General features: G+C 35.0%; 2 protein-coding genes and 2 pseudogenes across 2 annotated transcripts; 2 read left to right on the forward strand and 2 right to left on the reverse strand.

The window, feature by feature from the left end:
• The first annotated feature begins 646 nt into the window (after positions 1-646).
• Positions 647-8505, forward strand: LOC110691227 (annotated as a pseudogene).
• Positions 8506-8758: 253 nt separating this feature from the next.
• LOC110691226 (protein GAMETE EXPRESSED 1-like) lies at positions 8759-11677 on the reverse strand. Its single transcript, XM_021868136.1, has 6 exons — positions 10628-11677; positions 9960-10547; positions 9750-9876; positions 9447-9633; positions 9216-9363; positions 8759-9125 (listed from the first exon to the last, which is right to left on the reverse strand). Exons 1-6 carry the CDS (start codon positions 11089-11091, stop codon positions 8855-8857), a joined length of 1785 nt encoding a protein of 594 aa, XP_021723828.1. The 5' UTR covers positions 11092-11677; the 3' UTR covers positions 8759-8854.
• Positions 11678-13636: 1959 nt separating this feature from the next.
• Positions 13637-19599, forward strand: LOC110691301 (annotated as a pseudogene).
• Positions 19600-21687: 2088 nt separating this feature from the next.
• Positions 21688-22646, reverse strand: LOC110691302. Its single transcript, XM_021868223.1, has 2 exons — positions 22194-22646; positions 21688-22119 (listed from the first exon to the last, which is right to left on the reverse strand). Exons 1-2 carry the CDS (start codon positions 22644-22646, stop codon positions 21688-21690), a joined length of 885 nt encoding a protein of 294 aa, XP_021723915.1.
• Positions 22647-26231: the final 3585 nt, after the last annotated feature.

Raw genomic sequence — 26231 nt, forward strand, 5'->3', positions numbered from 1 at the left:
CTGCGTCGTTAGCGAGATTAGCCGGTTGTTAATAACTCTGTTCTTCTCTGCTTGATCTCGTGATTATTCGATCCCGTGATTAATGAGGATTAATCGAGTATTTATAGCCTTGAGAAGCGTGCAACTCTCTAGGTTTAAGGTAAACCTAGGGCTGACCGGGCCTCTAGACTGGACTGGGCCTTGATGGCCGGTTTTCCCATTTGGCATGGGTGGACACGTGGCGTGTCTATAGTGGTCCGTAGAGGACGTATCTGTGACTGACACGTGGCAGGCTCCTGTTGTCCTTCGTGAAGGACACGTGGCGGAACCTGGTTGGTCCACTTGTCAGAAGGTGATTGGTGGATAAAAACCCCCTAATCACTTAACAAGCTTGGAAAACTTTAGTCGTATGAACTTTTTTATACTAAACATACAAAAAAAGACGTTAAAATATTGTTTCGCCTTTATTTTTTTTCGAGTTTTTGATAAATATTTTAAAATTTAGGTAATTTTTTTTATAAAATTCTTAACTCGGTCCAAAACGGTCTGGTCCAGATTGGTCCGGTTCGATCCGGTCTTGGACAGATGAACCGCCCTAGGCACCACACTGTGGAGAGAATTTATCCTTATTATTCACGCTTTACCAAAATTATTGCACTCACTAGACTATTTCCCTCCACAAAATTATTGTACGGAGTACTTTCAAAGAAGAGACTCGGAAAGTCGGGAGTGAGAGTGAGAAACTGAGAATGAAGATTTTTTGTCAAGAATTTGAAAGGAAATCATTTTCAACTTCAAGTCAAACCCCAAGACACGGTTCGTCATTCCATCTCAATCATTCCAATTTTATATTACGAAATTTTCAACTTCATCTTCTTAGTTCTGTCCTATTCACGCAATCTGCCTTTTTGTTTTCATAAATAATATAATCGTGTTCATTTTTGAGATATTGATTGTAACTGCAATGTTTTTATAGAAAATTTTGCGCTTATTTTGGTTCACATTGCTCTATTTTATTGTTTAATGGACTTGTTTGTACCTAAAAAATTCTGGGTATTTTGTCACTGTTGTGGGAAATTTCGCAATTGCAATTCATTTTGGCCAGAATTATTGAACCAGCCAAACACAAAATTTAACAGAAATTGAGTATTACAAAGTTAATTAAACTAGTAATTATGAAGTGGGGTTTAGTGCTAAATGGGAATTGAGCTTATGTAATATGTTGGAATGGTTGAATTTTGTTGAAGGCTATATAACATAAAGTCTTCAGGTATGTTGGTAACTGCAAGCCAATAATAAAACTTACCTGATTCAAGTATGTTGTATTCCCATTAGTTATGAACTATTCATGCTGATTAATTATGTGAAATTGCGGAAATTGAAGGTGTTTGATTTCAAATCAATGAGGAGGCGAGGTGTTTCTCTACGGAAAGATACCAAGTTAGCCATGTTCGTTGATTTGCAAGGACAATCATTGTTATCACAATGCTGTTTCTTATCGTAATCGCATCATGTACTCATGTAGTATCCTTATAGGAACTTATTTTGTTAGAATTTGTATGAATTTCTAGGAGGTGCTATTGTGCAATGCATGACAAAATCTACATCCGAATTCCTCTGTAGTTTATCTTGAAATTTGGTAATGTTGATGGTATTTGTTTAACTTCTGAATTAGTGATCATAATATTTAGATGTGGTAACCATGAAGTAGAGGTTACTCTAAGTCAATCAATCAAAGCCTTAATCCCATAAGTGGGGGGTCGGTACATTAACCAAAAGTGATTATTCCGTATAGTCATCCACAAAAATCTTTCCCCTCCATCCCTACCGATCACTCTCAACAAGGTTATTCTAAGTGAATTGGCTAATTGAAATGCCTTCATTGCTTGTGATGTGGACTTGTGGTATTGCAGATAATGGGTGACTGAAAATATTATCATTGTGTTGGCATGACGTAATGTAATGGACTGAAAATCGTAGACCAAACTCACACACATATAATTAGAAAAAAAACACATCAATGACAAGATTGAAGCTTGACCAAAAATGATGATTCTACTATTTGTAAAAGATAGAGATTTCAAAATAAATAGGAAATAAAGCTGAAAGGTTGAGTCTTGATTGATTGAAATAAACAAGGTTTCTTACAAAATAGTAGGTTTAGCTTACAACTCTCCAATAGTGACTTGAGGTCACAAATCTCCTAATAGTGATTTGAGGTCACAAATCTCCTAAAACAATCTTTCCAAAATCTGCCTACTGTTTCCTTTTCCTCTTTCTCTATTTATACTAAAACTAAAGACTATTAAGTATTAACCTAATAAAGTATAATACTAGACTACCCATATTGCCCCTACTTAGGTTAGTCTATTACACGTAACTCTAATATGGATCAATATGAGTTTCAAGAATTGTCACTTCAAGAATCAATACATATACACTTGTTCCGCACTGCTAATATATCACCATGAATCTTATTGTTGGTGTTCGTTTGGTCATGAATCTTCTCAGGTTGGTGACATCGAGTCATTTTTTTTTATTTATTTTTTATTTTTTAACTAAGCCAATCATAACAAAACTTAAGGTAAATGTTTGGTGAAACCTTGTAAAAAAAACTGAATACTTGAATAGCTCCTTCAATTCTTATTTCCCCTCGGGGTTGGGTTTACATAAATCTCATCTAGGATAATTTGGTCTTCTTCATCAAAAATAGATTTGTAGTTCTATTGGAATACTCTGAAATCCCTCAAAAAAAATAAAATAAAAAATTAGAGTACTCTGGAAAATGTTTAGGCCTAAATAAGTGCACCTTTGAAGATCAAGAATGTAATTTCTTAATACTTGGCCTATTTTGCATACAGAGCTGTAAAATCTATATTTGGATTGAGCTACTTTGAAAACATCTTTCATTTTGTATCTATTGCTAAAATTTTAGTGTTTAAATAGTCATTGGTTGATGGCATAATGTATCATTGACATGATTCAGCACAACCTTTGGTTTATGGCTATGAAGTCTCAAACTCTCAACATTTTACACATTTTGTAGTTGAAATTTTTTACTCTTTTTGTTTCTTAGTTGCACGACAATAGTACTAGTGGTAAATGCATACAGAACTACATAAGCCCTCTGTTACTCTGTATGTGATATACTCCATAGTAAATACCTGATTCTTTGTATCATGGTTGTCAGCCTTGTTCAATGTACATTGATTTTCTTAATCATGCCGTTTTATTTGTTGACTGAATTTATGATTTGATAATCTTTTTCTAGTGAAACTTGAAAGCGATTTTCTCTTTTACAATCCTTATTCTTTACCTTTAGGCTCCTGCAACACCCAAGTCTCCTTCTATTGAGGCATCTACTACACCTCCAACTACTGTGCCCAAAGAAGCTCTGTGAGTTTTGCATTTCTATGCTGTTTAGTTCTTTAGGCAGTTTTGGCAGGAATTCTGTTTTCTAATGGTACAACATCTGCTTATTTTATAGCCCTGCATCCATGCCTACATCAGTGCCAACTCAAATTATTTCATCTTCTGTGTGAGTGTCTAGTCTCATTTAAATTGCTATATTTAAAAGAGATTCTGTTGACTCTTATTAGTTTAGATTCAAGTTTTCTATAGGCTTGGGTTCTTTCTGAAACTTATGTTGATGCAGGTCAGAATCTGATGTCGGTGGACAGGCAGCTGTAAGTCTTGATGCTGGAAATGGTGAGATAAAAGAGTTAAAACTTTAATGTGAAGTATTGTATAGCATAGAAGTTGATTTTTTTGTAAGCAATAAAATGGCAACATTTTGACTTTTTCTTTCTAGTGTGAGCTTATTGACAAAATGAAATGTGATGAAACGATAAAGAATACTAGAGTGGACACAGTGGCACAATCAAGCTTCTAAGGAGGTGACCTACCTTCTAATCTATTATTTTGTCCAAAATTACAAATTTTAAAATAAAATTTCTATTAGTTTGTGAAAGGTATACTAGTTTTGGTGAAAGGTATACTTATACCTTTCACCCAAATTTCTTCAAACTCTTTTTTTGTCCGTAAAGAAAAACAAAAATTAATAAAAAAAAATACGTACATTAACAAACGAACTGGAACAATATGTTGTAACAATGTTATGTGCTCTTTAATCTTTTTTTTTATTTTTTATTTTTTGTTTTTGACATTGATATGCTCTTTAATCTTGAGCTACCCCGCATGTTCTACTTTGATAAACCTTTTATATGTTGCATTAACGGCCTAGTTAGTAAAAGGCATTTAAAAGAAGGAAGTTGCAATACTTAGTTTTATAGTTTTTTACATTAAAACTCACATGTGAACACCCTCATTATCGAATCTCCAATTCTCCATCATCTAGTGTGCATATTAGTTTGTGAAAGGTATACTTATACTTAATAACTTATAGAATTTGCGTATGAATGACAATTAAAATCAAAGAAAAAAGAAAATGCTTACTTGGATGTAAACTTACACCAAAAATATAAGTAAATATTTTTTGTTCAAAAGACATCCTTAACGGCAAAGTTGAAAACACAAGGCTAGGTTGGCAATTAGTTCCTCTCATTTCTACTAACATTATTTGTTTATTTTATTACTCAAATGTACTAACTTAAAGCCATGAATATGTAAAAACTTGTTATAGGCTTCATCTTTTCTCAACCTCTAAGTCAGTCAATCACCATGCCAAGTCACTCTTTATATGGGTTTCAACAAACTGATTCGTTTATTCTACCTCCCTCTATTTGTTCATCATATCTATATATCTGTTCCACTCTTCTATCTCCTTACTCATCCATCTCTGATCTTTTATCTCTACCGTGTTCTCTCGCTTTCAATTGATCAAGAATTGAAGCTAGTTTTGAGCCAGTATAAATGGCCGGCTTGTGTAGCCTGAGTGGTACTTCTCGCCATGTTTATAAATGTCTTGTTTTTGTCTTTCTTGCTATACAATTCCTCCCATCAGAGGCAGCTGTGAAGAAGTATCAATTTGACGTGAGTTATACAAATGTCTTGTTTACGTCTTCCTTGCTACAGATACTTCATACATGCATATATGTATGTAATGTTAGGATATGTATTTAAGTTTGAAGATCAATTTTGTTTACATTTGAGTCTTTTGTCATTGTGTTTTTAGGTTCAAGTGAAGAATGTGAGCAGGCTGGGCCATGCAAAGCCTATAGTGACCGTGAATGGAATGTATCCTGGACCAACTATTTATGCTAGAGAAGGGGATAGAGTTATGGTTAAGGTTACTAACCATGCACAATATAAAATGTCTATTCACTGGTAAGTTTATACCAAGTATTAAGTAAAATATTGCATTGCCCCTTTTTCTTATTCTTTTGCTTGAGGTTTTCTTCTGTTTAAAAATTCTAGGCATGGACTAAAACAATATAGAAATGGTTGGGCTGACGGACCAGCATACATAACTCAATGTCCAATTCAAACGGGGAATAGCTACGCCTACGACTTCAACATTACAGGCCAAAGAGGAACACTATGGTGGCATGCACATATTTCATGGCTAAGGGCGACAGTTTATGGTGCCATTGTCATCATGCCAATAGAAGGGACTCCATATCCATTTCCTCAACCTCACATGGAAGCAAACCTGATCTTAGGTGGACATTATTAAACTGTCAAAGTGCTTTCAACTTCATTAATCTTAAATTTACTATGCATAGGCACTTAATTATGACAAAGATATTCCTGCTTTTGCTAATTTGTTGACTGATTGCGCAGGGGAATGGTGGAATGCTGATGTTGAGACGCTTCTCAAAAAAGGCGATCAAAAGGGTTTGCCGCCAAACATATCAGATGCTCACACTATCAATGGAAAGCCAGGACCTTTATTCACTTGCTCAGAGAAGAGTAAGATTGTATTCTAGCATGATACATTTAATTTTATGCCATTACTATTAATATTCTTTTGGAAAAATTGCTTTAAATAATACCACATTTCACCCGTCCGCTAAAAACAAGTCTACCTTTTGATTATCTCTAAATAATACCATCTTTGGGGGATGTCCGCTTTAAACAAGTTGTAACTTGTTGGTAACCTGATTAATAGGTTATATGGACACGTGCCATCATTTTATTGGTCTGAAAATATAATTTTTTTAATTACAGAAATTAATAAAAAAACCCCAATCCCGTAATTCCCTCCCTTTCTCGTTCCCTTTCCCCTTTCCCATTTTGTCATCCCTCACCAACGACCACTGACCCTGCCATCCCCGACCCTGATCTCGACCTATTTTGATGGGTTCTTGATAGTGGTGGAGGGTGAGTAGGGTTTCTGGGCTCGTGGAGGGGTAGGTTTCAGGGCTGGGTTTCGGGAAAGGGGGGGGGGGGTTTCAGGTTAGGTTTCAAGGCTGGTTTCGGGAAGGAGGGGTTTCTGGGCGGTTTCAGGAAGGGTGGGGTTTTTCAGGGTTGGTTTCGAGAAGGGGATTTTTAGGGCGGTTTCGAGGCTGGGTTTTGGAAAGGGGGGTTTTGGAAAGGGGGGTTTTCAGGGTGGGTTTCGGGGAAGGGCTTTTGAAGGGCGAACGGCAGGCAGTTTCAGGGCTTGGTTCTGGGAAGAGGGGCTGTCAGGGTGGGTTTCGGGAGGGGGCGGTGAGGCTAGGGATGGGGGTGGGGTGGACAGTGGTGGTCGGAAAGGTGAGGGGCGGGTCTGGTGGTGGGGATGAGGAGAGGGGGCAAAAGGAGGTGGGTAAGTGAGGGAGTGGTGGGGGAGCGGTGGTAAGGGAGGAGGGTGATGGGTGGCAGGGGCTGATTCTTTTTTTTTTAATTGTTTTTTATATTTTTTTTTGATTTAATTGCTAGTAAATCATAATTAAAGTTGTTATTAAGCGTTAATTACATTGTTAAATGAATTTATTAAAAAAAAATAAAAAATGTAACTGGTTATTCAGGTTGTAGGTAAAATAACTTGTTTAAAGCGGACACCCCCCAAAGGTGGTATTATTTAGAGATAATCTAAAGGTCGACTTGTTATTAGCGGACGGGTGAAAGGTGGTATTATTTAAAGCAATTTTTCCTATTTTTTTTTTTTTTATAATCCCTTCCATTTAATTGTTTGTAGACACTTATGCCTTGGAGGTTGAACAAGGAAAGACGTACCTCCTGCGAATCATCAATGCTGCCCTCAACGACGAGCTATTCTTTGGAATTGCAGGCCACTCCATGACTCTGGTGGAAATAGATGCTGTCTATGTCAAACCATTCACAACTAAGTCCATCCTCATTGCCCCAGGCCAAATCACTAATGTGTTAGTCTGAGCAAATCAAACCCCCCGCCATTACTTTATGGCCACAAGAACCTTCATGGACGTACCCATTCCAGTAGACAACAAGACCGCCACAGCAATCTTCCAATACAAAGGCGTCCCAAACACCATCATCCCTTCCTTACCACAACTTCCCTCACCGAACGACACCTCGTTTGCATTATCCTACAACAGGAAGCTTAGAAGCTTAAACACTCCTCAGTTTCCTGCCAAGGTACCTTTGAAAGTTGACCGAAAGCTGTTCTTTACAATCGGATTAGGGGTGAACCCATGCCCTAATGTGTCAATGGGACTCGTTTTACGGCCTCATTGAACAACATTACCTTTGTTATGCCAAAGACCGCGCTTTTACAAGCACACTACTTCAACATGTCCGGAGTGTTCAGGACTGACTTCTGGGACAAGCCTCCTACCTCATTTAACTACACTGGAGCTCCATTGACTGCTAACCTTAGGACGGTCCAATCAGCAATGCCAAGAATTAGCAAGATTGCTTTCAACTCCACAGTTGAGCTGGTTTTGCAGGACTCCAATTTGCTTTCCGTAGAGTCTCATCCTTTCCATCTTCATGGATACAACTTCTTTGTGGTTGGTACCGGGGTTGGTAACTTTGATCCCATTAAGGACGCGGCTAAACTTAATTTGGTTGATCCCCCTGAGAGGAATACCGTAGGAGTTCCTCCCGGAGGTTGGACAGCTATCAGATTCAGAGCCGATAACCCAGGTAATGACAGTGTTAAACGCTTATGATCGGTTGACATCTGCACCACTTGTTACATACATATATAACATAGGCTAGCTTGGGTGTGTTAGTACAATATCAACATTGCAGCTACATACTTGTGCTTCCTATATATTTTGAATTGGTTTACTATGTTTACTAATAATTGACTTTGGTTGCAGGAGTATGGTTCATGCATTGTCATTTGGAGCTTCATACGGGTTGGGGACTAAAAATTGCGTTTATGGTTGAAGACGGACCAGGGCCAGAGTACTCTGTATTGCCTCCACCTAAAAATCTTCCACATTGCTAAGTTATCAACTTTGTAAAATGGCTTATGGTTGTAATTTGTAAATAATACATGCATTTTTTCATTCAATTCGTTTGATCGTTTCTCTGCTTTCCTGGTAATAAAAGTTGTATGAGGAATGGGGAATAGTTGAGAATAGATCGAGCTCTAAGGAAATTTGAATTGATAAGTGGAATGTTATTTACCGGAATTTGTAACATACGTTAAAATGTAATAAAAATTTCTAAAAATTTGGAAATGAGTACATATTATACTGTATAATTTTCAACATAGCTTAACCTGTTTACATAAATAATTAATTTTCGTTACGAAAATAGTTGTCATATTGTTGTATCCCTCAAGATTTAGGATAAGTCATAGTTTTACAATACGTGTAGAAAACCATAGTTGGGCTACCTCTGTCCCTCACACCACATTATTACTACAGATCATAAAGTAAAATTTTACCAATAAAACTATGTATGTATTCATCATCTACCTATATAATGACATTATGAAAACAAAATTTTCTATGTATATGCTGAGGTTATGTGTCCATAACCATATCTTAGTCAAAAATGCTTATCGTCGATAACGAAGATTATATCTTCTTTCTGTGCTTATAGCAACAGAGTTCTCTCCCATTTCTTCACCTGCAATTGGTAGCATATAATCTGGGTCTTCCATAACACTTATGTCTTCAGGCAACTCAGCCTCTACCCAAAATATCCAGTCAACTTCACTATCCACATCGTCATTATTGTCATCCCATGATAAATCATCTCCTTTCTTCATCCCGTTTACCTTGTCCAGGAGGGAGACCAACATATTATAGTTCAACGTTTCATAATCCCTACAAAAATTGAAACAAATATCAATTTGCATAACCAAAAATAATAATCTTCTCCTCTATTTAAAAAATATCCAAGTTAGGAATATATACCTAAATGTAAAGATGGTGTACAGAAGTTGAATGACAGCATAGATTCCAAAAAGTGGCTTCACAGCAGTCCTTAGGTATATGTGTTGTTCAATCTCGTTGGATGTAAAACGCAGTATTACACATTCTATTGCGAATGCAATGCACAATCCTGTCATGAGCAAGAATCGTAAGTGACAGTTAAGATCAGTAGAAATTAATTCGATTCAGTACAAGTAATAATTGGACACATACCTATATAAAGTCTACATCTCACACCATAAGTTTGCTTTGTGCTTGTCAGCATGTAGAGAACAAGGACTAAGATGGAGTACACAAAAAAAGCTTTGATAACCCTTGACTCGAGCAACATGGCATTGTGCAAGGCAAAGAGTTTATCAATGGCAGCAAACATGCTTGCTTGTTTCGACTCAAATGCTTCCTAAAAAACATATAAGACTCAGCAATTAGTTAATAAACAGGGCAATAATTGCACAAATGCTAACTTCAGCTAACTTTTTTATAGCTTTGTATTACTTGTATCTATAAGTCAATCACCTGAGCTGCTAATATGGATTTTGAGTTGTTAGCCAAGTGGTCATTAGCTAGCAGAAGTTGTTGCTGTTGCTTCAATAGTTCTTGGTGTTGCCCATTTGCGAAGTCCACTAGTTGTTCCAAAGAAACCCTGAAAAGAAGAAAGATAGCATTAAGAAATTAAACAAAGATCACATTTGTTATCCCTCCTTGGACTGCACAGAAATTAATTACCTGCTCTCTTGAAGTGCTTGAGACAAAAAAGTAGTGAGAGACTTAAGACCCTCGAGAGCAATCGATTGACCTTGAAGAAGCTCTTGTTGTTTGTCTACAGAAATTTTGGCCATTTTAGTAATATCATCAGTTTTTCCTTGGAGATTCTGCATCTTTGATGACATTGCTTCTCCAACTTTGTTCACCTCCTGCTTGACATCAACAGTCTTCTTCTGTAAACCACGTATTTCTTCACCTAAATTCTGATAAGATTCTTGAATTTTCAACATATCTTCCTCCAATTTGTCTTTCATTCGTCCCTGTCCCTCTAGCAACTCTACCTGAGACATTGCAATTCCCTTAGCTGTCTCGTTGAGCTCTTTCGAGTGATTCAAAACAGCACCCAAGTATCCAAACATCTTCTTCAAAGTCTCCCCAACAACTTGAGTTTGTGCATCAATCGATGTTATAGATTCATGTATTCCATTCGAACTATGCAGAAGATTATCCGATTTTTCTTCAATGATCTTCAATTTGTCTTCTGCAACCAGTGCTGAATCTTTCAGGTCATTCACTAAACCTTCTAGCTGAGACTTGAAAGCCTTCGACCTGTAGCACTAATGTGTCAAAATTTTTAAAGAGAAAAGGGGTAATAAAAATTGTTTAAATTTATAAATCATACTACTTACTGTAACTGATGGCAAATGGAATTTGTCTGAAGGTAAAATTCAAGGTAAGTCTTATGATCATCATTATTCAACTTCCTTAAACAATCGACCATGGCAGATTTTCTGGCACAAGATGGGAAGGGAGTCCTCCCTGTATCCTTCTGAAAACAATCACTCAGATGCCAAGCAAACCTTTTTCTCTTTTCTTCTGCAGCAAATATTTCAGAACAAGTCGAAAATAAATCTTGGTATGCTCTGAACCAACAAGGATTTGTCCCTCCCAACTTTCTCTTGGCATTTTCAAGCAATTCAGCAGCTTTTGGATTATCAAGGGCATCAACAGAAAACTCAGCAACCAAACCTTTGGACATAATATCCTTATTTCCTGATTGGTTTTCAGAAGATGAGAACCAACCCCATGACTGACTTGTTGGAGAAAATAAAAGAAAAATCAGCAGAAACAGAACAATGTTATGATTTGCCATCTTCGATATTACCTATAGAACCTGCATTGGCATAAAATCAATAAGAATAGTCTGTTCTATACAACATCGTAGGTAATGTAAAAATCACATATTTAAATGTGTGTGCATGAAATACTATATTTGCATGATTTATTTTATGGAAACTACTACCACTATACTTATTAGTTTTTCGACGTCCCCCGTAACAAATTGAAGCCCACCCCCTCAAAAAAAAAAAAAAAAAAAAAAAAAACCAAACTTACCTTTGCGATTTGGAGATGGAGAACTCTAAATCCTAAAACGCAAAGAAGACATTAAAAAAAAAAAAATCCTCATTTACTTATCCGAAAAAATGAAACTAAAATTGAGAAGTGAAAACCCACGATTCCTTGGAGGAGAGTAGATAGGTGACCACCGGTGAATCGGCAAGGCAGCGAACCTTATACTTGTACAAATATTATACGAGTAGTGTATAATAACAATAACAGTTATGTGATGGAATGTGAAACTTTATTAAAGTACTGCTTGGCGCCCAAGTACATTACTTTTGGACTCTTCGCTTTGTTTTTTTCTTTATGGTAAGTTTTGTCCCCACTAATGTATTACAACTTTTAAGGTGGTTGCATCATTTGACAAATTTAATAACGCCAAAGCTCTTTTAGATATATATTTGCATATATTGTAGGATTAAAACTTTATAATTTGCTAAATCTATAGTGTAATATAAAAGGTTTTGGATATAAATTTCACTTTTTCAAAATATCTCTCATTTTTTTTTTATTTTAAAAAAAACTACTATCCTTATTTTTTTTTAAAAAAGTTAACATTCGTTTAATTTTCATTTTTTTTTTCCAGATAAATCATATCCGAAAAGAAATAAATAAATCGAGCTTGATAGATTTTTTATATTACACACGCACACATCACGTGTGTCTCTGAGCTTGTTAAGTTCACATGAGATGGTCTCGTATATGGAAGACTTGCTTTGATCAATTTTGACTGCAAAAAGAAAAGAAGATAAAATACAATAAAATAAGAGGCAAACCTGAAAACTTAAGGCCCTCGTCGAACTCGTAGAACTCCATATGATCACAACATCGATCTAAATCATCTGCAAATTTGTATATTATGTATATATGTACTCGTATAACAGAGTAACCTATAAAAAAATTGCATGATATTTTCTAAATTAAGATATTATGATTTTTAAATGAGAAATGAAAATGATGAGATTTATTAAAGAGCAAAATCTACAAATATACCAGATTTTGGCAGTAACAATGAATTAAGGCTAAAGTAAATGATGAAGGTCCAAAAACAGAAAGGGAGGGAGACAAAAAGATCACGTCTGAAACGGTGTAATATTGACATAACTGCTGCTGAGGAAATAAGGAGCAGGTGTATCGAATAAGCCTTTTATTTTTCATTTTGTTTTGCATTCAATTGACTTTATATTTTCTCTAATCATGAATTTAATCTTGTACATATTTACACAACAAAACAAGTGTTGTAAATCTGATGGGGTTCAATTGAACAAATCTTTCATTGGATAATATATACACAACCCTTGGGATTATAGAAAAGCATTCATTATATTTCCTAATATGGAATTCATATAAAAATTTATGACAAAATTACATGTCATTTGTTACTATTAACATTTGATTAGGCTTAAGATAATCATTTTTAGCTATTTAAATTATAACCTTAAGGATGTTGTATCATATTGTTCTTTCTACCTGAAATTTGTTTGTGAGATAAAATTGGTCAAAGTAAAAAGAACAATATAAAACAGAGTGACTATTAGTTTCAAACAAAGTAAATTATGAAACAATGTGTATAAAGCCAACCTTATACGAAGTAATTTGTTACTTTGTAGGTTGTGTAGAGCATTGGCTAATGTTGAATTGACGTACAACTCAGTTGATCTCTTTTTTTTATTATTTTTTTTTAAATTTTTTATCATCATCGTATCAAGTATTTATACATTAAATTAAATTAAACAACAATAAAATAAAATGCAAGTAGCAAATACTCCGTAACTGACATATCCATGCAAAGTCAGACTTTTATTTCTTATATTGAAAGGGAGAATGAAAGATTCATTATAAAATTCAGATAGCCAAGCAGCCATTGAAATGAGAGAAAGAAACTGGCAGGGAGATAATATCAGATCAGAGAGCAGACAAGTAATGGAGACAAGTGTTTAGTTTTGCAATTTCTTTTCTTCTTTTTTCTGTCTCAGCAGCGTGTTTGTTTCCGTTTTTTTTTTTTTAAATTTTTTCTTTTTTTTTTTTTGAAAATGGGGTGACAAGTGTCTCCACATATCCCCTTCTGGCTTCGCCCCTGAAAGGGAAGTCCCAAAATTTAAAATTTAATGTTTATGCCAAAATGAGTACTCCAAACTTCCAAGGGACTCAGGAAGATTATAGGAACGTTGGTTTGATATCCACTCTCCACATGACAGGTGGCAGCATCTTAACTCATTGACTCACACTCTCTCTCACTCCTACATACAAACACACTCACTCACTAACAGCTTAAATTAGCGCTTCACACAATAATAATGGTTCATGTAATCGACTCCACTTATATACAAGTAATTTAAAATGAATGAAAAGGGCAGACCTTTGAAAACTCTGTATCTTTCAACTTGTTTTATTCATATTTTAGGGTTTGTGGAGTTAAAGAATTTTTGACAAATTATAGCTATATAAAAGGGGATTTTCATTGATTAGTGATATGTGCATGTTAAGTTTGCATTTTCATAGTCTGTATTTTATATGCGTTTTTCATTGATACTGAACAAATGAGTATTTTCAGAGTAAGAGTTTGGCTGGGGATAGTTCAGTGGCAGCAGCAGCTATGACAGCAGAGGTAAGAACCGCTTTACAATGTGCATGACATATGTTTCAAATTTTTGTAATGTGTTACAATTGATGGTGGAAGGGGGTTGACTCACCAGCAGCGGGCACTGGTTTTATGTACAGTTCAATTGCAGCAACAAGTAAAACCCATTTTGTGAGAAGGGGATTGGAGAGGTTTAAAAATATAATATCATAACCTTTTATTGTTAAAAACTGTTAATATTAGCTCTTTATTTGCCAAAAAATATATGAAGTGGTTAAAAGCTGTTGGAATTTAGAAAGTCTGTTTTTGAAGGACTACTCAAATTTCTTTTTTTTTTTATTTATTTTCCTGGCAATCTTCTAAAGATGCACAATAATAGGAGAGATAAAATAAATAAATTAAAAAAAAAAAAAAACCCTTCTCATTCTGTAAAGAGATTGGGAATTCATAAATGCATACACGTACTCCGTTTTGGTTCCGCTCTTACCCTTATTTTGGTTGTATAAGCTGTCGTTGTCTCCAAGAGTCCAAGGTGCCATACATTTCTACCAATTTATATGCAAATCAATGATCTATCTTTATGCTACATGTTAAATACTTGATGCTTTTTATCATAGTTTCCAGCCTAGTCTATATTTCCTTGAACTTGTCATTTCGTATGTTATCAATTGTAGAAGTTACTGCATTAATTGTGAAATTGTAATTAATTGCTAGCTAATATTTTGAAAGCAATAGTCCGATTACAACTGATATTTGTTCACCTTTAAGGCTCCTGCAAGTCCTGAGTCTCCTCCTGTTGAGGCATTTACTAAACCTCCAATCACTGTGACTGATGCATCTCTGTGAGTTCTGATATACTATGCTGTTTCGTTTTCAAGCAATTCTGGCTGGAAGTTTGTGTTCTTATGGTGTGATATATGTATTGGCAGCCCTGCACCTATGCCTACTTCAGTGCCAGCTCCTATTAAATCTTCTGTGTGAGTGTGTACTCTGTTTTTAATTTCCAAACTCAATACATTATATATGTTGACTCCTATCAGGTTAAATTCAAACTATTTTTAGGCTTGGATTCTTTCTGAAATGTAATTATAAAGCAGGCCCGAATCTGATGTTGGTGGTCAGGCAGCTTCAAATCTTGTTGTTAGAAATGAACTCATTACAATCCAGCTCATACTTGATATGGGCGGAGGAATTTGGGACAGAGACACTGTTGTACATGCCCTTCGTGCTGCATCCAATAACCCTGAGATAGCTGTTGAATATCTTTATTCTGTGAGTTAAGATCCACACTTCTTTCACTCAGTTTTGTAGCTAACAATTTTTAAGTCATACACAATGAATTATTCGCTTGTTGGAGTAGATTTGTCAGCTATCATTTTTTATGAAATGCTGATATACTTAATGCTATAGGGTATTCCTGAGAAATCTGAAGTGCCGTTTCTTGCTCAGACGATTGGGGTTCGGCAGCATACAAATACTTCTTCTGATTCTCAGCAACCCAGATGACCAGCATCAGTGCTATCTAGTGGACCTAGTGCAGGTCCTCTAAATACCTTTCCTCAGGTATGCAATGGGTGATGACTGTTTCTGCAGTACTTCGGAGAATTATCTTGGTCTAAATTTGTTTTTGGAAGCAGGGCCTTCCTAGTGTGGGTTCCAATGCTGTTCCCTCTGGTGCCCTGGATTTTCTGCGTAACAGTGAACAGGTATGTTGTCTGCTTGTCCAAATTTGATATAACTTTTGTTGTACATGTGCTTGTTTTATTAAGTCATCTTTATTATCAATCACCTTTACACTAGTTGAGTAGAATGGGGCTTTGAGAAAGGGAGAGTTGGAGTGTTGGACAGCTTACTCTATTTGAAAATTTTCTCTGCAGTTTCAAGCATTGCGAGCCATGGTGCAAGCTAATCCGCAGATTTTGCAAGTACTTTGTTCCCCATGATTTGAGGCTGTTAAGATCTTGTTTATCTGTCATGTGTTATTCATCGATCTCTTTTGCTCTTATTTTCTTTCTTCATGACAGCCGATGCTTCAAGAGTTTGGAAAACATAATCCAAACGTGATGAGACTTATTCAAGAACATCAGACTGAATTCCACCGATTGTTAAATGAGCCTATTGAAGGCGAAAAAGGGTAAAGGTTTTGAGTCTGTCATTAGTTATCTGAGTATTTGACCAGTCAGCATACATATGTTTTTAGCCATCATGCGATAGCTATCCACCTCCCTCCCTGACCAATTAATTATCCCCGTTTAGGAATATACTTGAGCAATTTGCCCCTGCAATGCCTCAGGCTGTGCAAGTTACTGCTGGGGAGCATGCAGCCATAGAGCGGATAAGTCCTCAATGGCCTTCTGTTTTTCCTCCAGAGTTTAGATTATTCTGAAGGACAGAATGATATACTATCCGCTTGCTCATTATGTCATGCAATCTTTGTTGTGTAAGGATGTTGGATCAAATGGTAAATCCATATATTTGGGTGGTTATGAATTTGCTTAAACCAGCAGGATTTGCACCAATGCATTTATCCAGTAATCCAGGTTCCACTGTTTGAAACTATTGTTTAAAAATCTTATCATCTGCCATTTCTGATTATACTCACTGTACCAATAAAACCCCAGTCGTATGTATAGATTCAGGTAATATGGATTAATAAAATTAAATGTCTTTCTACTCCATTGAAGGGTTTTCATTTTTCTTGCTTATTTTTAATTTGTGGTTGGGAAAGTGTGGTTTAATATGTTAATTGCTCAGCAGACATGGTTCAGGACAAGCCTGCTCTTTTCAGTTGAAATAGACTTGTATGTGAATTTTCTGATCTTTTTCAAAACTTACAAACTCACCCGAAACTAGTAACAAGGTGAAGAGAAGAATCTACATCATATTGCGCTACATTGCTTACTCCAGTTGCGTGGTAGTGGGAGAAGACCATTCTGGGAGGTTTTAGCTAACAAATAACAATTTTGAGTTCTGTTTTCATTCCCTACTGTGTGCAGCTTGAAGCTATGGGTTTTGATCGATCAACTGTATTAGAGGCGTATTTTGCTTGCAACAAAAATGAGGAGCTCACAGCTAACTACCTTCTAGATCATGTGCATGAGTTTTGAGGATTAAGTTGTGGGAACTAATGATGGTGCTTTCTTAGCTCTTGTTCGTCAAGAAGTTCAGCTGGTCGTTTGCATTTCCCTACCTCGCCATTCAGACTTCCCATTTGATGACCACTGTATGTATAAATGTATAATTTCCTGTAAGTTTGCTGCTGTTAACATAATTTGGTCCCCGTAATATGTTTTTTCTATGGTGCACAAATACATTAATTACTAATTAGACACCTAAATTATTGTAAATACATAAGCCAAGCAAGTTTGGTGGAAATAGTGGGGACTTTACCTTGTAATTTTGATTGAGGTTAACGATTCGAGTCTCACCATACACTTGTGTTTCGAAATGGGGGATTCTCTTACATTCCCCCTTACTCTCAACAATTTGACAGTACGTTTTATATAAAATAAAGTAAAGTGTCCAAATTAATACTATTTTTTTTGAAGAAATGTTTCCAAATATATATATATATATATAGAAATAGGATCATATGAGACCACACTCCTTATGCGAGAACACTATTATATGTGAGGGCTCATTATAACCATTGGATCAATTACATCCAATGGTCACAATACAATCCCGGTTTAAACAAAACCATTTAATTTCAAAACAAATTTTGCGTTTTTTCTCTCTCCTTTCTCTTTCACGCGCAATTTCTCTCTCCTCATTCAATTTCATCTGGTTTTCTACTCTCTTTCTCTCTGAATTTTCATCACAACTTCTTCAATCTTCATCAATTGTTCGTCAATGTAAGTTTATTGTTTATTTTTTTTGCTGTTTTTCAATTAATTTTAGGTTACATTCATTGTTTATCTTCGTTTTGATTATCGTTTTATTTGTGCTGATTTCATCTCACTAATTTTAGGTTACTTTGTGCGATTATGTTTTAGTTTGTTTTTTTGTTGATTTTAGTTTTATTTTCGTATTTTTGAGTAATTATCAAGTTGATTTTAGTTTTATTTTTCCTGAATTTAGGTTTTAACATGTATTCTTGTTTTGGTTGTGTATTTGCGAAATTATGTTGTGGTTTTGTTGCGATGTTTCTCGATTTTGTTGCGATTATGTTGCGGTTTTGGTTTGGTTGTCAGTACTGTTAAAGCCAGTATATAGCTTCCTTCGAACATTCAAGGTAATCCAAACACTTAAACCCCTGTTTTACTTGTGAATTCTGATTCGAAAAATTTGCAACAAAATTTTGATGCTGAAGTTAAGAATTATACTGAGTTGAATGTTAACAAGCCTGATTCTGTTTAAGATGATTGTGTGAAAATTGATATAGATGACATACAAGATGAAATTGATTTATGGAATTCTTTAGTTGTATGCTTTAATTGTGTGGCAAATTGTAAGACCACCATTAGCTGTAATGGATGGTTTCTTAAGAAGAATTTGGAGGAATGTGGGGGTAGATACAGTGGTTGTGAAGGATAAGGGCATTTTCATTGTCAAACACAAAGTATCTCAGAATGGGGATAAGAATAAGGAACAAAACAAGCACAAGGAGACTACATGTAGGTGTTTCTGTGTTTCCATAATGCGTAGGTGGCTTGATAAGATTATGCTGATGGACATGTTACCTGATTCAACATTGTAGATTAAGTTAATGTTATACTTGGCATTTCTTTTGCTTGCATGCAGACCAAATATAGATTGTACCTTGTGTTGGTTTTTATACAGATTGTACCTTCTGTTGGTTTGAGAAAACAGGGACTGCTATCATGTCCTATAATCTTGTGATTTTTTAATACTATTTTCTCACATTTAGTATCTAGAAATGTGGTGAACCCCCCTTTTCCCCTCTTTATTTCTCTTACAAATTTGCTTCTTAATTTGATTTTTCTTTGCTACTGATCCTAACAATGCTAAAGATTATACGGATGTACATTTGGAAAGGATAATGTACGTGTTTTCTTATTTCTCATTTTATGTTTTATTATTAAATGCTTGTTGATTTAATGAATTATTAAAGAAATGTTTTCTCATTTGACAAATGAGCAATTAACTATTTGCTTATTTGGTAAATGAGCATAAATTGATTGCTCATTTGACAAATGAGCATCTATGTTTTTGCTCATTTGTGTAAAATAAGGAACTAAGTATTTGCTCATTTGTGTAAAATAAGGAACTAAGTATTTGCTCATTTGACAAATGAGTAACTTAATATTTGCTCATTTGCTAAATGAACAAAATATTGATTGCTCATTTGACAATTGTTCATTAGATAATTATCGGCCTATGCTTCTTTATTATAACATACTCTAAATCCTACCCTAAAGTATCCATTTCACTACACTTCTAAAAAAAATCTATGTGATTTTTTTTTTTTATTTATGATTTTGTATGAGCAGGAAGTCTATTGAAAAGGAGGCTCCTGCCGATGTTGGTCCATCAGGTGCTGCTGCCGATGTCGGTTCATCAGGTGCTGCTACCGATGTTGGTTCAACAAGGGCTGCTGCTAATGTTGGTTCAACAGGGGCTGCTGCTAATGTTGGTTCATCAGAGGCATTAGTGGCAGAAGAGAAGCTCACTGAAAAGAAGCAGAAGAGAATCAAATTAGCTGCTACTAAGGGTTAAGGAAAAAAGGTTAAAAAGGGATTGAAAAAAAAACCAGATGATTAAGCTAGAAGAGATGAAATCCAACAACAAATCACAAGGTTTGAAGTCAGGCAATGAAGTGAAAGGTTTGAAGTCTCATGTTCATGGGACATTGCATAGTCGGATGTCACCCTCATCCATTGTTCAAGTTATGGAATCAGTTTCAGTAAATCAGTTGAAAGCAGTTAGGGATATAGGATTTGGGTCGATGGAGCTTTTGAAGGTGACCCAACTGCCTTTGCAGTTAGGTTTATGGTTGGTGCAACACTTTGATGCTAACACATGCTCATTAAATATTCCTAACTCTGATCCTTTCCGTATTATTGAAGACCATGTGCATCAAGTTCTTGGGTTGCCAATAGGGGGCATAGAGATTGATAAAAGTAATTTTTCCAGAAATAGTAATGTCATTAAGCAATGGAAAAAGCAATTTCAAAGCAACTCACTCTCTATCAAAATAGGGGAGCTGAAAGAGTTTTTGAGGGGGCATAAGTCAGCTGGTGCTATGTTCAAACTGAACTTTGTAGTTCTTTGTGTGTCTACACTGATGGATGGTAAATTCTTATTTTTATTTTGCTCATTTTACTTTCAATTTGCTCATTTCTATTTTATTTTGCTCAATTGAATTTCTGTTTGCTCATTTTTCTTTTGTTTTGCTCATTTTTTGTCAGGGAAACAAAACATGAATATTAATTCTGATATTCTTACATTTCTTTCTGATGTTGATAAAATCAAGGACATGAATTGGTCAAAGTATATCCTTGATTGTCTTGTGAAGGACAAGCTTTTCTGGGAAGAACGTTCAACTCGTTCTTTTCCTGGGTCTTTATTGTTTCTTATGGTATTAATATAATTTTTGTTTATTTTTAATGTAGTATTTCTTACTTATTTGTTGATTTTTAATTTACTAATTTTTTTTCTTCTTGTTTGTAGTTATTGTATGTTGATCAATTTGTACTTGAGGAAGTTTGAGCTGCACGTGAAATTCCAATCTTGAAAGGGTGGACAACAGCTATGTTGTCAACACGTGAGAAATTGGAAATCTTTAAAGGGAGGTTTGGAAATATTCGTGTTAAAAAGCTTGATGCTGGTTCTTCTAGCATGACACAGCCTAAAATGGTATTTAACTATAATTTTTTATTTTATTCTTTTCCTTTTTATTCTACATTTTTAACTTTTTTGTTTTTTATTTAGGAAAAATTCATTCCTTCTGAAGTGGAAACTCAAGTAGGTGCCAATAAGGTAATCATATGTACTGTAATATTCTTTGTTCTTTATGGAATATGACCAACTAATTTTTTCTCATTTGCTAATAAGCAAGCAATTACTTGCTCATTTTTGAAATGAGCAAATAATTTTTGCTCATTTGACAGATGTGCAAATATTTTTTTGCTCATTTGACAGCTAATAAGCAAGCAATTACTTGCTCATTTTTGAAATGAGCAAATAATTTTTGCTCATTTGACAGATGTGCAAATATTTTTTTGCTCATTTGACAGATGAACAAATTATACAATTGGTTATGTCTTATAAGAAAGCTTGGTTTATATTTGTTAGGATATTTGCTTTCAACTTCTTCTAACTTTCTTTATTTATTTTTTTATTTATTTTTTGTTTTTGCTTGATTTTAGGAACAATCTGATCCAATTCGTACAAAAAATGAAGAAACTGAACAGGTTCCAAAGAAGGTATTTATTTGAGTTTTCTGGAAACTTATATTAATTCTTTGCTCATTTTTAAAATTTTTGAGTGTTGGATCACTTATATTAACATTATGACATGCCTGAAGAATTACATGATAGAAGTCAGAAACCTATATTTAGGTTGTTTGTTGGTTTAATTGGAAACATGGCAGGAACCTGTATTTAGGTTGTTAGTTTAGTTGTTTTTTTTTCTTTTTTTTTTTTTTGGTAAGTAAGCAGATTTTATTACCAAAAAAGAAAGAGGGCAAGCCCTCAATCCAAATTACAACAACCCACACAGGGCCACAACACCACCACCAAGGCTAACAGGCTAGCCAAGGGAACGGAACAAACAGCAAAAAGAAACAGCCAGCAACAACACAGTCTAACTAGGAATACAACGTTTTCGCTCATACAACCATTTATAATGGTTTCTATTCCACTTACTACTAATGACCTGCTGGATTCTATCAGTGATACTAGTACACAGTCTGTAACAGAGCCTTCTAGGGTGAATAACAGCTTTGTTCCATAGAGTCTCATTCCTAGCCATCCAAATACAATAGACAAGACCAGTGAGCACAACAAACACAGATTTCCTCTTAATACAATCCAACATAGCTCTTTTCCAATGTTTCCAGGTCTTCTCAATGTCAAAACGCCTATCAGGAATGTGAAGCCATTTACTAATTAAAGTCAAACAAATCCTACTGTAAGGACAGTCAAAAAACAGGTGATGCTGATCTTTAGGTTGAGAGCCATACAGTAGGCAGAGATCACTATCACATACCTCATATTTCTTAAGCTTTACTCTAGTCTGAAGTCCGTCCCAAATAGCCAGCCAAGCAATGAAAGAGTGTTTTGGGATATTGTACCTGTTCCAAATCCAACCTGTCCACTGAACTTTAACACTATCCTCCTGTAACCACTAGCAATTGTGTACTTAGAGTCTTTCCAGGGGCCCTGAGTGAACCCAGCCTTAAGCTCCTCCTTTATGCCACAAATTTTCTTCCAAGCCCAACCATCAGAATTTTTAGGTGAGTAGGTCCACCAGTCCCTATTATGGAGGTAGACACTATTCACCCATTTTACCCAAAGAGAGTCCTTTTTCATAGCCACTTTCCACACAAACTTACCTAAAGCAGCTTTATTCCATTTCTCACAATCTCTAATACCAAGACCACCATATTTCTTCTCCTTACCCACAAGGCAAGTAACAGAGGACATGATATTATGAACAAAAGAGTTAGCTACAGGGGTAAAAGGAAACTTAGGTTGACCAGAAGGAATAGGAGCTGAGTTAGAGGTAGTATTATTAGGTGTTTTGCTAGAGGGGTGAGTCATTGGTGATGAGGAAGGTAAAACCATATTGACTAGAGGCATATGATGTCCTGGGTTAAGGTCAGGGGAAGAAATATTCTAATTTTGATATCCATGAGGAAGGGATTGGTGGGATAAGGTTGTAATGTGAGTTCCATTACAAGGGAGAACGTCAACTCCCATAGATCCCAATTGGGACATCCTAAATGAGCAATTGATTTTTTGCTCATTTGTCAAATGAGCAAAAACTTCAGTGCTCATATGTAGTTTAATTTGCTCATTTTTATATGATTTTGCTAATTTCACATCCACTTTTCTCATTTCATATTCACTTTGCTCATTTCATATTCACTTTGCTCATTTCATATTTACTATTTTCATTTATATTCATCTTATTATGGATTTTTTTTTTTTTTTTTTTTTTTTTTTTTTTTTTTTTTTTACAGAAATGCCTTATGGAGCTTGCAATAGCATCTACAAATCTAGTCTTGTCATACATGGATTTCAGTCAAAAACATGAAGCTACCGTCAAGTATTTTCCAAACAATGAGAAGATTCAAAAGCTGAAGGAAGATGCAATAAGCATTTGTGATGAGCAAAAGACGAGCTCTAAAGCTTTGACTGAAGATATTCCTCTCTCATTTAGCCAAGATGAACAGTATTGGCAAGATCCAGCTGTAATTGAAGCTTGGGATAGGTTTTCAAAGATTTCAGGCAATGACAAGCATGCTGAATCTACAATCAATGCTAGGGTTGATCATTTGAATGAATCAGAACCAATTGATGTTACTAAGATTGCTGCTGAATGTGTTCACATAGCAAGTGGTATATCTGATGTTGAAGCTCCATCTGTTATCATACAACCTAGGGCTGCTGAACATGTGTTTAAAAAACTCGGAGAGTCAAGTATCAGATATAGTTTAAGAAGTTCAGTTGCCAAAGGATGTGGAACTCCTTCATTCAGCTTAGGAATCTTTTCTCAAGAAACTGATTCTTAGGAGAAGTCCCCTAGCATAACACCTACTGATGAACCTGTAGTTGCTCCTGTCAGTGCACAAGTTGGTGCTTCTAAATCAGCTGTTGCTGATGCTTTGAATGCTCAAGAAGATCCAACTACGCTTAAGAGAAAAGGAGATGCTGAAAATGAGAGTTCTATTTCAAAGAAGAAGCGTAAAGTGCAACCATCGTTGCAGATAAGATCTCCTTTTAAGTCTCGGATTATCAACATTTATACACCATTAACAGCAGTTCAGAAAGGTGTTATGGATCCATTTTTTCATGAGAAGAAAAATCGTTTGTAAGTATTTATTCAGTTTTTCAGTTCTGGAAATTGACAATTAACCTTATTTTTCTTTCTTAAAACAAGTTTAGCTCTATGTTCTCACTTTACATATCTTCGATTGAAATTATTTTAACTTCCCTAAATCTTATATGTAGTGATGCAGGGTTTTTATGCGAGGGTGAGCCTAATAGTGAAGTAATGCTATTTCAACTTGAAATGCTAAAAAATCAGAACAAAATTCATGGTGATATCATTAATGCATGGTCTACTGTTCTGAATTATAATGAGCAATATAGAGATATCAATTCTAGTGGACGTTTCTTTTTCAGTCTTAATCCAATTGTAAGTTCAACTCGTTCATTTTATTTTGTTTTATTTCGTTCATGTTCACTTTGCTCATTTCATATAATTTTTTTATATTTGAATGTAGATGTTGTTTTGTATTTGCAAAAACTAATATTAGTTCTTTGCTCATTTGTCAAATGAGCAAACTGTTCAATGCTCATTTGTCAAATTATTCTTGTTCATTCATTGAAAATAAATATTTATTTTTTGCTCATTTGTCAAATGAGCAAAAAATAAATACTGAACTAATTTAAGTCTCTTATTGGATACTAAATAGCATAAAATCTTTTGATAAAGTATTTGAAATACTAAACTAATCTTTTCTTCCCCTTTGATTGATTAGCATGATTAGATGTGTTCTAGAGGAAACTATTTCTTGTAGGTGGTTAATTTTTGGCCTATGAAATCATAACTCCAGCGGAAGCGGCTCTGATCTCATCTGTTTTAAAGACCCTAAGGTTCTTATGCCGGGGACTTACTCTTTTTAAACGTAGTCTTATAAGTTGCAGGGATTTGTGGAGGGAGTTGTTGCTAGTGAAGTGATTCATATAACACTATCTTTTTAAACGTTTTGTGGGGTTATGACATTACTTATGAGGATCTGCTTGCTGAAGAATAGGCATGGTTTAGGGGACTAGTGGTGACAAAAGTGTTCGTACTTGGAAGAGAATTGCTAGAAAGGGTGTAGGTGGGAGTGATCCTAGTTTGGTGAAAGACAAGTTGGGTAAACGCTATCGGGAATCTGAGTTTGCTGATGATGGGGGTGGGCACATCCCAAAGAAAGTTGTGTTCCTGTCACTAATTATTTGCTCATTTGACAATGAGCAATTAATTTTTGCTCATTTGACAATGAGCAATTAATTTTTGCTCATTTGTCAAATGAGCAGTTAATTTTTTTCTCATTTGTCAAATGAGCAAAACCTTCAGTGCTCATTTGTTAAAAAAATTTCAATTTACTCATTTTATTGACTTTTCTCATTTCATATTCACTTTGCTCATTTCATATTTACTCTTTTCATTTATATTCATCTTATTTATGTATTTTTCCTTATGTATTTTTTTAGGATTGCCTTTTTCAATACGAAAGTGATCGTGCTCAACAAAGGAATAAAATGTTTTTTGATATTGTGAAGTTGGAATTCAGCAAAACAGTCATCCCAAAGAAAGATATCGAGCTTTTCTTTTTCCCAGTATTTGAAAAAGATCATTATTTTTTAGTATGTTTTAACACCACCACAGAGCGTGGTACAATGGAGGTTATTGAATACAGTGATGGTCCTAGAGAAAACAAGAAATTTCTTAAAAATTTGGTATGACTCAATATTGTTAGATTATTTTAGAAAAATGATTAGAGTTTAGTTATTTATCTTGATCTTGTTCTGCTTATATTTGTTCTGCCTGTTTTTGTTCTAATTTTAATTTATTTGTTCATTTTCAGAAAAGTGCATTTTCATATTTCATGGATGGTGAAGGAAAAATACAAAGTGTTGTTTTGTCAAAACAGATAAAGTCTATGGAGTCTATAGTGATTGATTTACCTTGGAAGTCTTCAGATGATGATCATTTGCATTGTGGTGTTGCAACGATGAGGCATATGGAAACATATATGGGTTTGCAAAAGTGGAATTCAGGTTTAAGGAAAAATAATGTAAGTCTTTCACATTTCATGCTTGTTGTTGCAACTTATAGGTTATGTTCCTCTCATATAAGTATTATAAATGTGGTTATGATCTAAAAGTAGCCTTGAGCTCTGTCGTGATTTTTCTATATGCATCACAATAAGACATACCAATAGTATTGAATTGCGGGCAGATATCGCCAATATATCAGCACAGAACAAAACTCCACTGCATGTACTCTCCATTGCACTTTTTATCCATTATTTACCCTATACTTACCCTGAATTATTCCTTCATTTTTTCTCTTTGCAGGTCATAATCATTGAAAAACTTTGTTTGAAGTATATCTTCTCAATTATTTCA

The sequence above is a fragment of the Chenopodium quinoa genome, unplaced genomic scaffold (genome assembly GCF_001683475.1).
Source record: "Chenopodium quinoa cultivar QQ74 unplaced genomic scaffold, ASM168347v1, whole genome shotgun sequence".
Classification (NCBI taxonomy): Eukaryota; Viridiplantae; Streptophyta; class Magnoliopsida; order Caryophyllales; family Amaranthaceae; genus Chenopodium; species Chenopodium quinoa.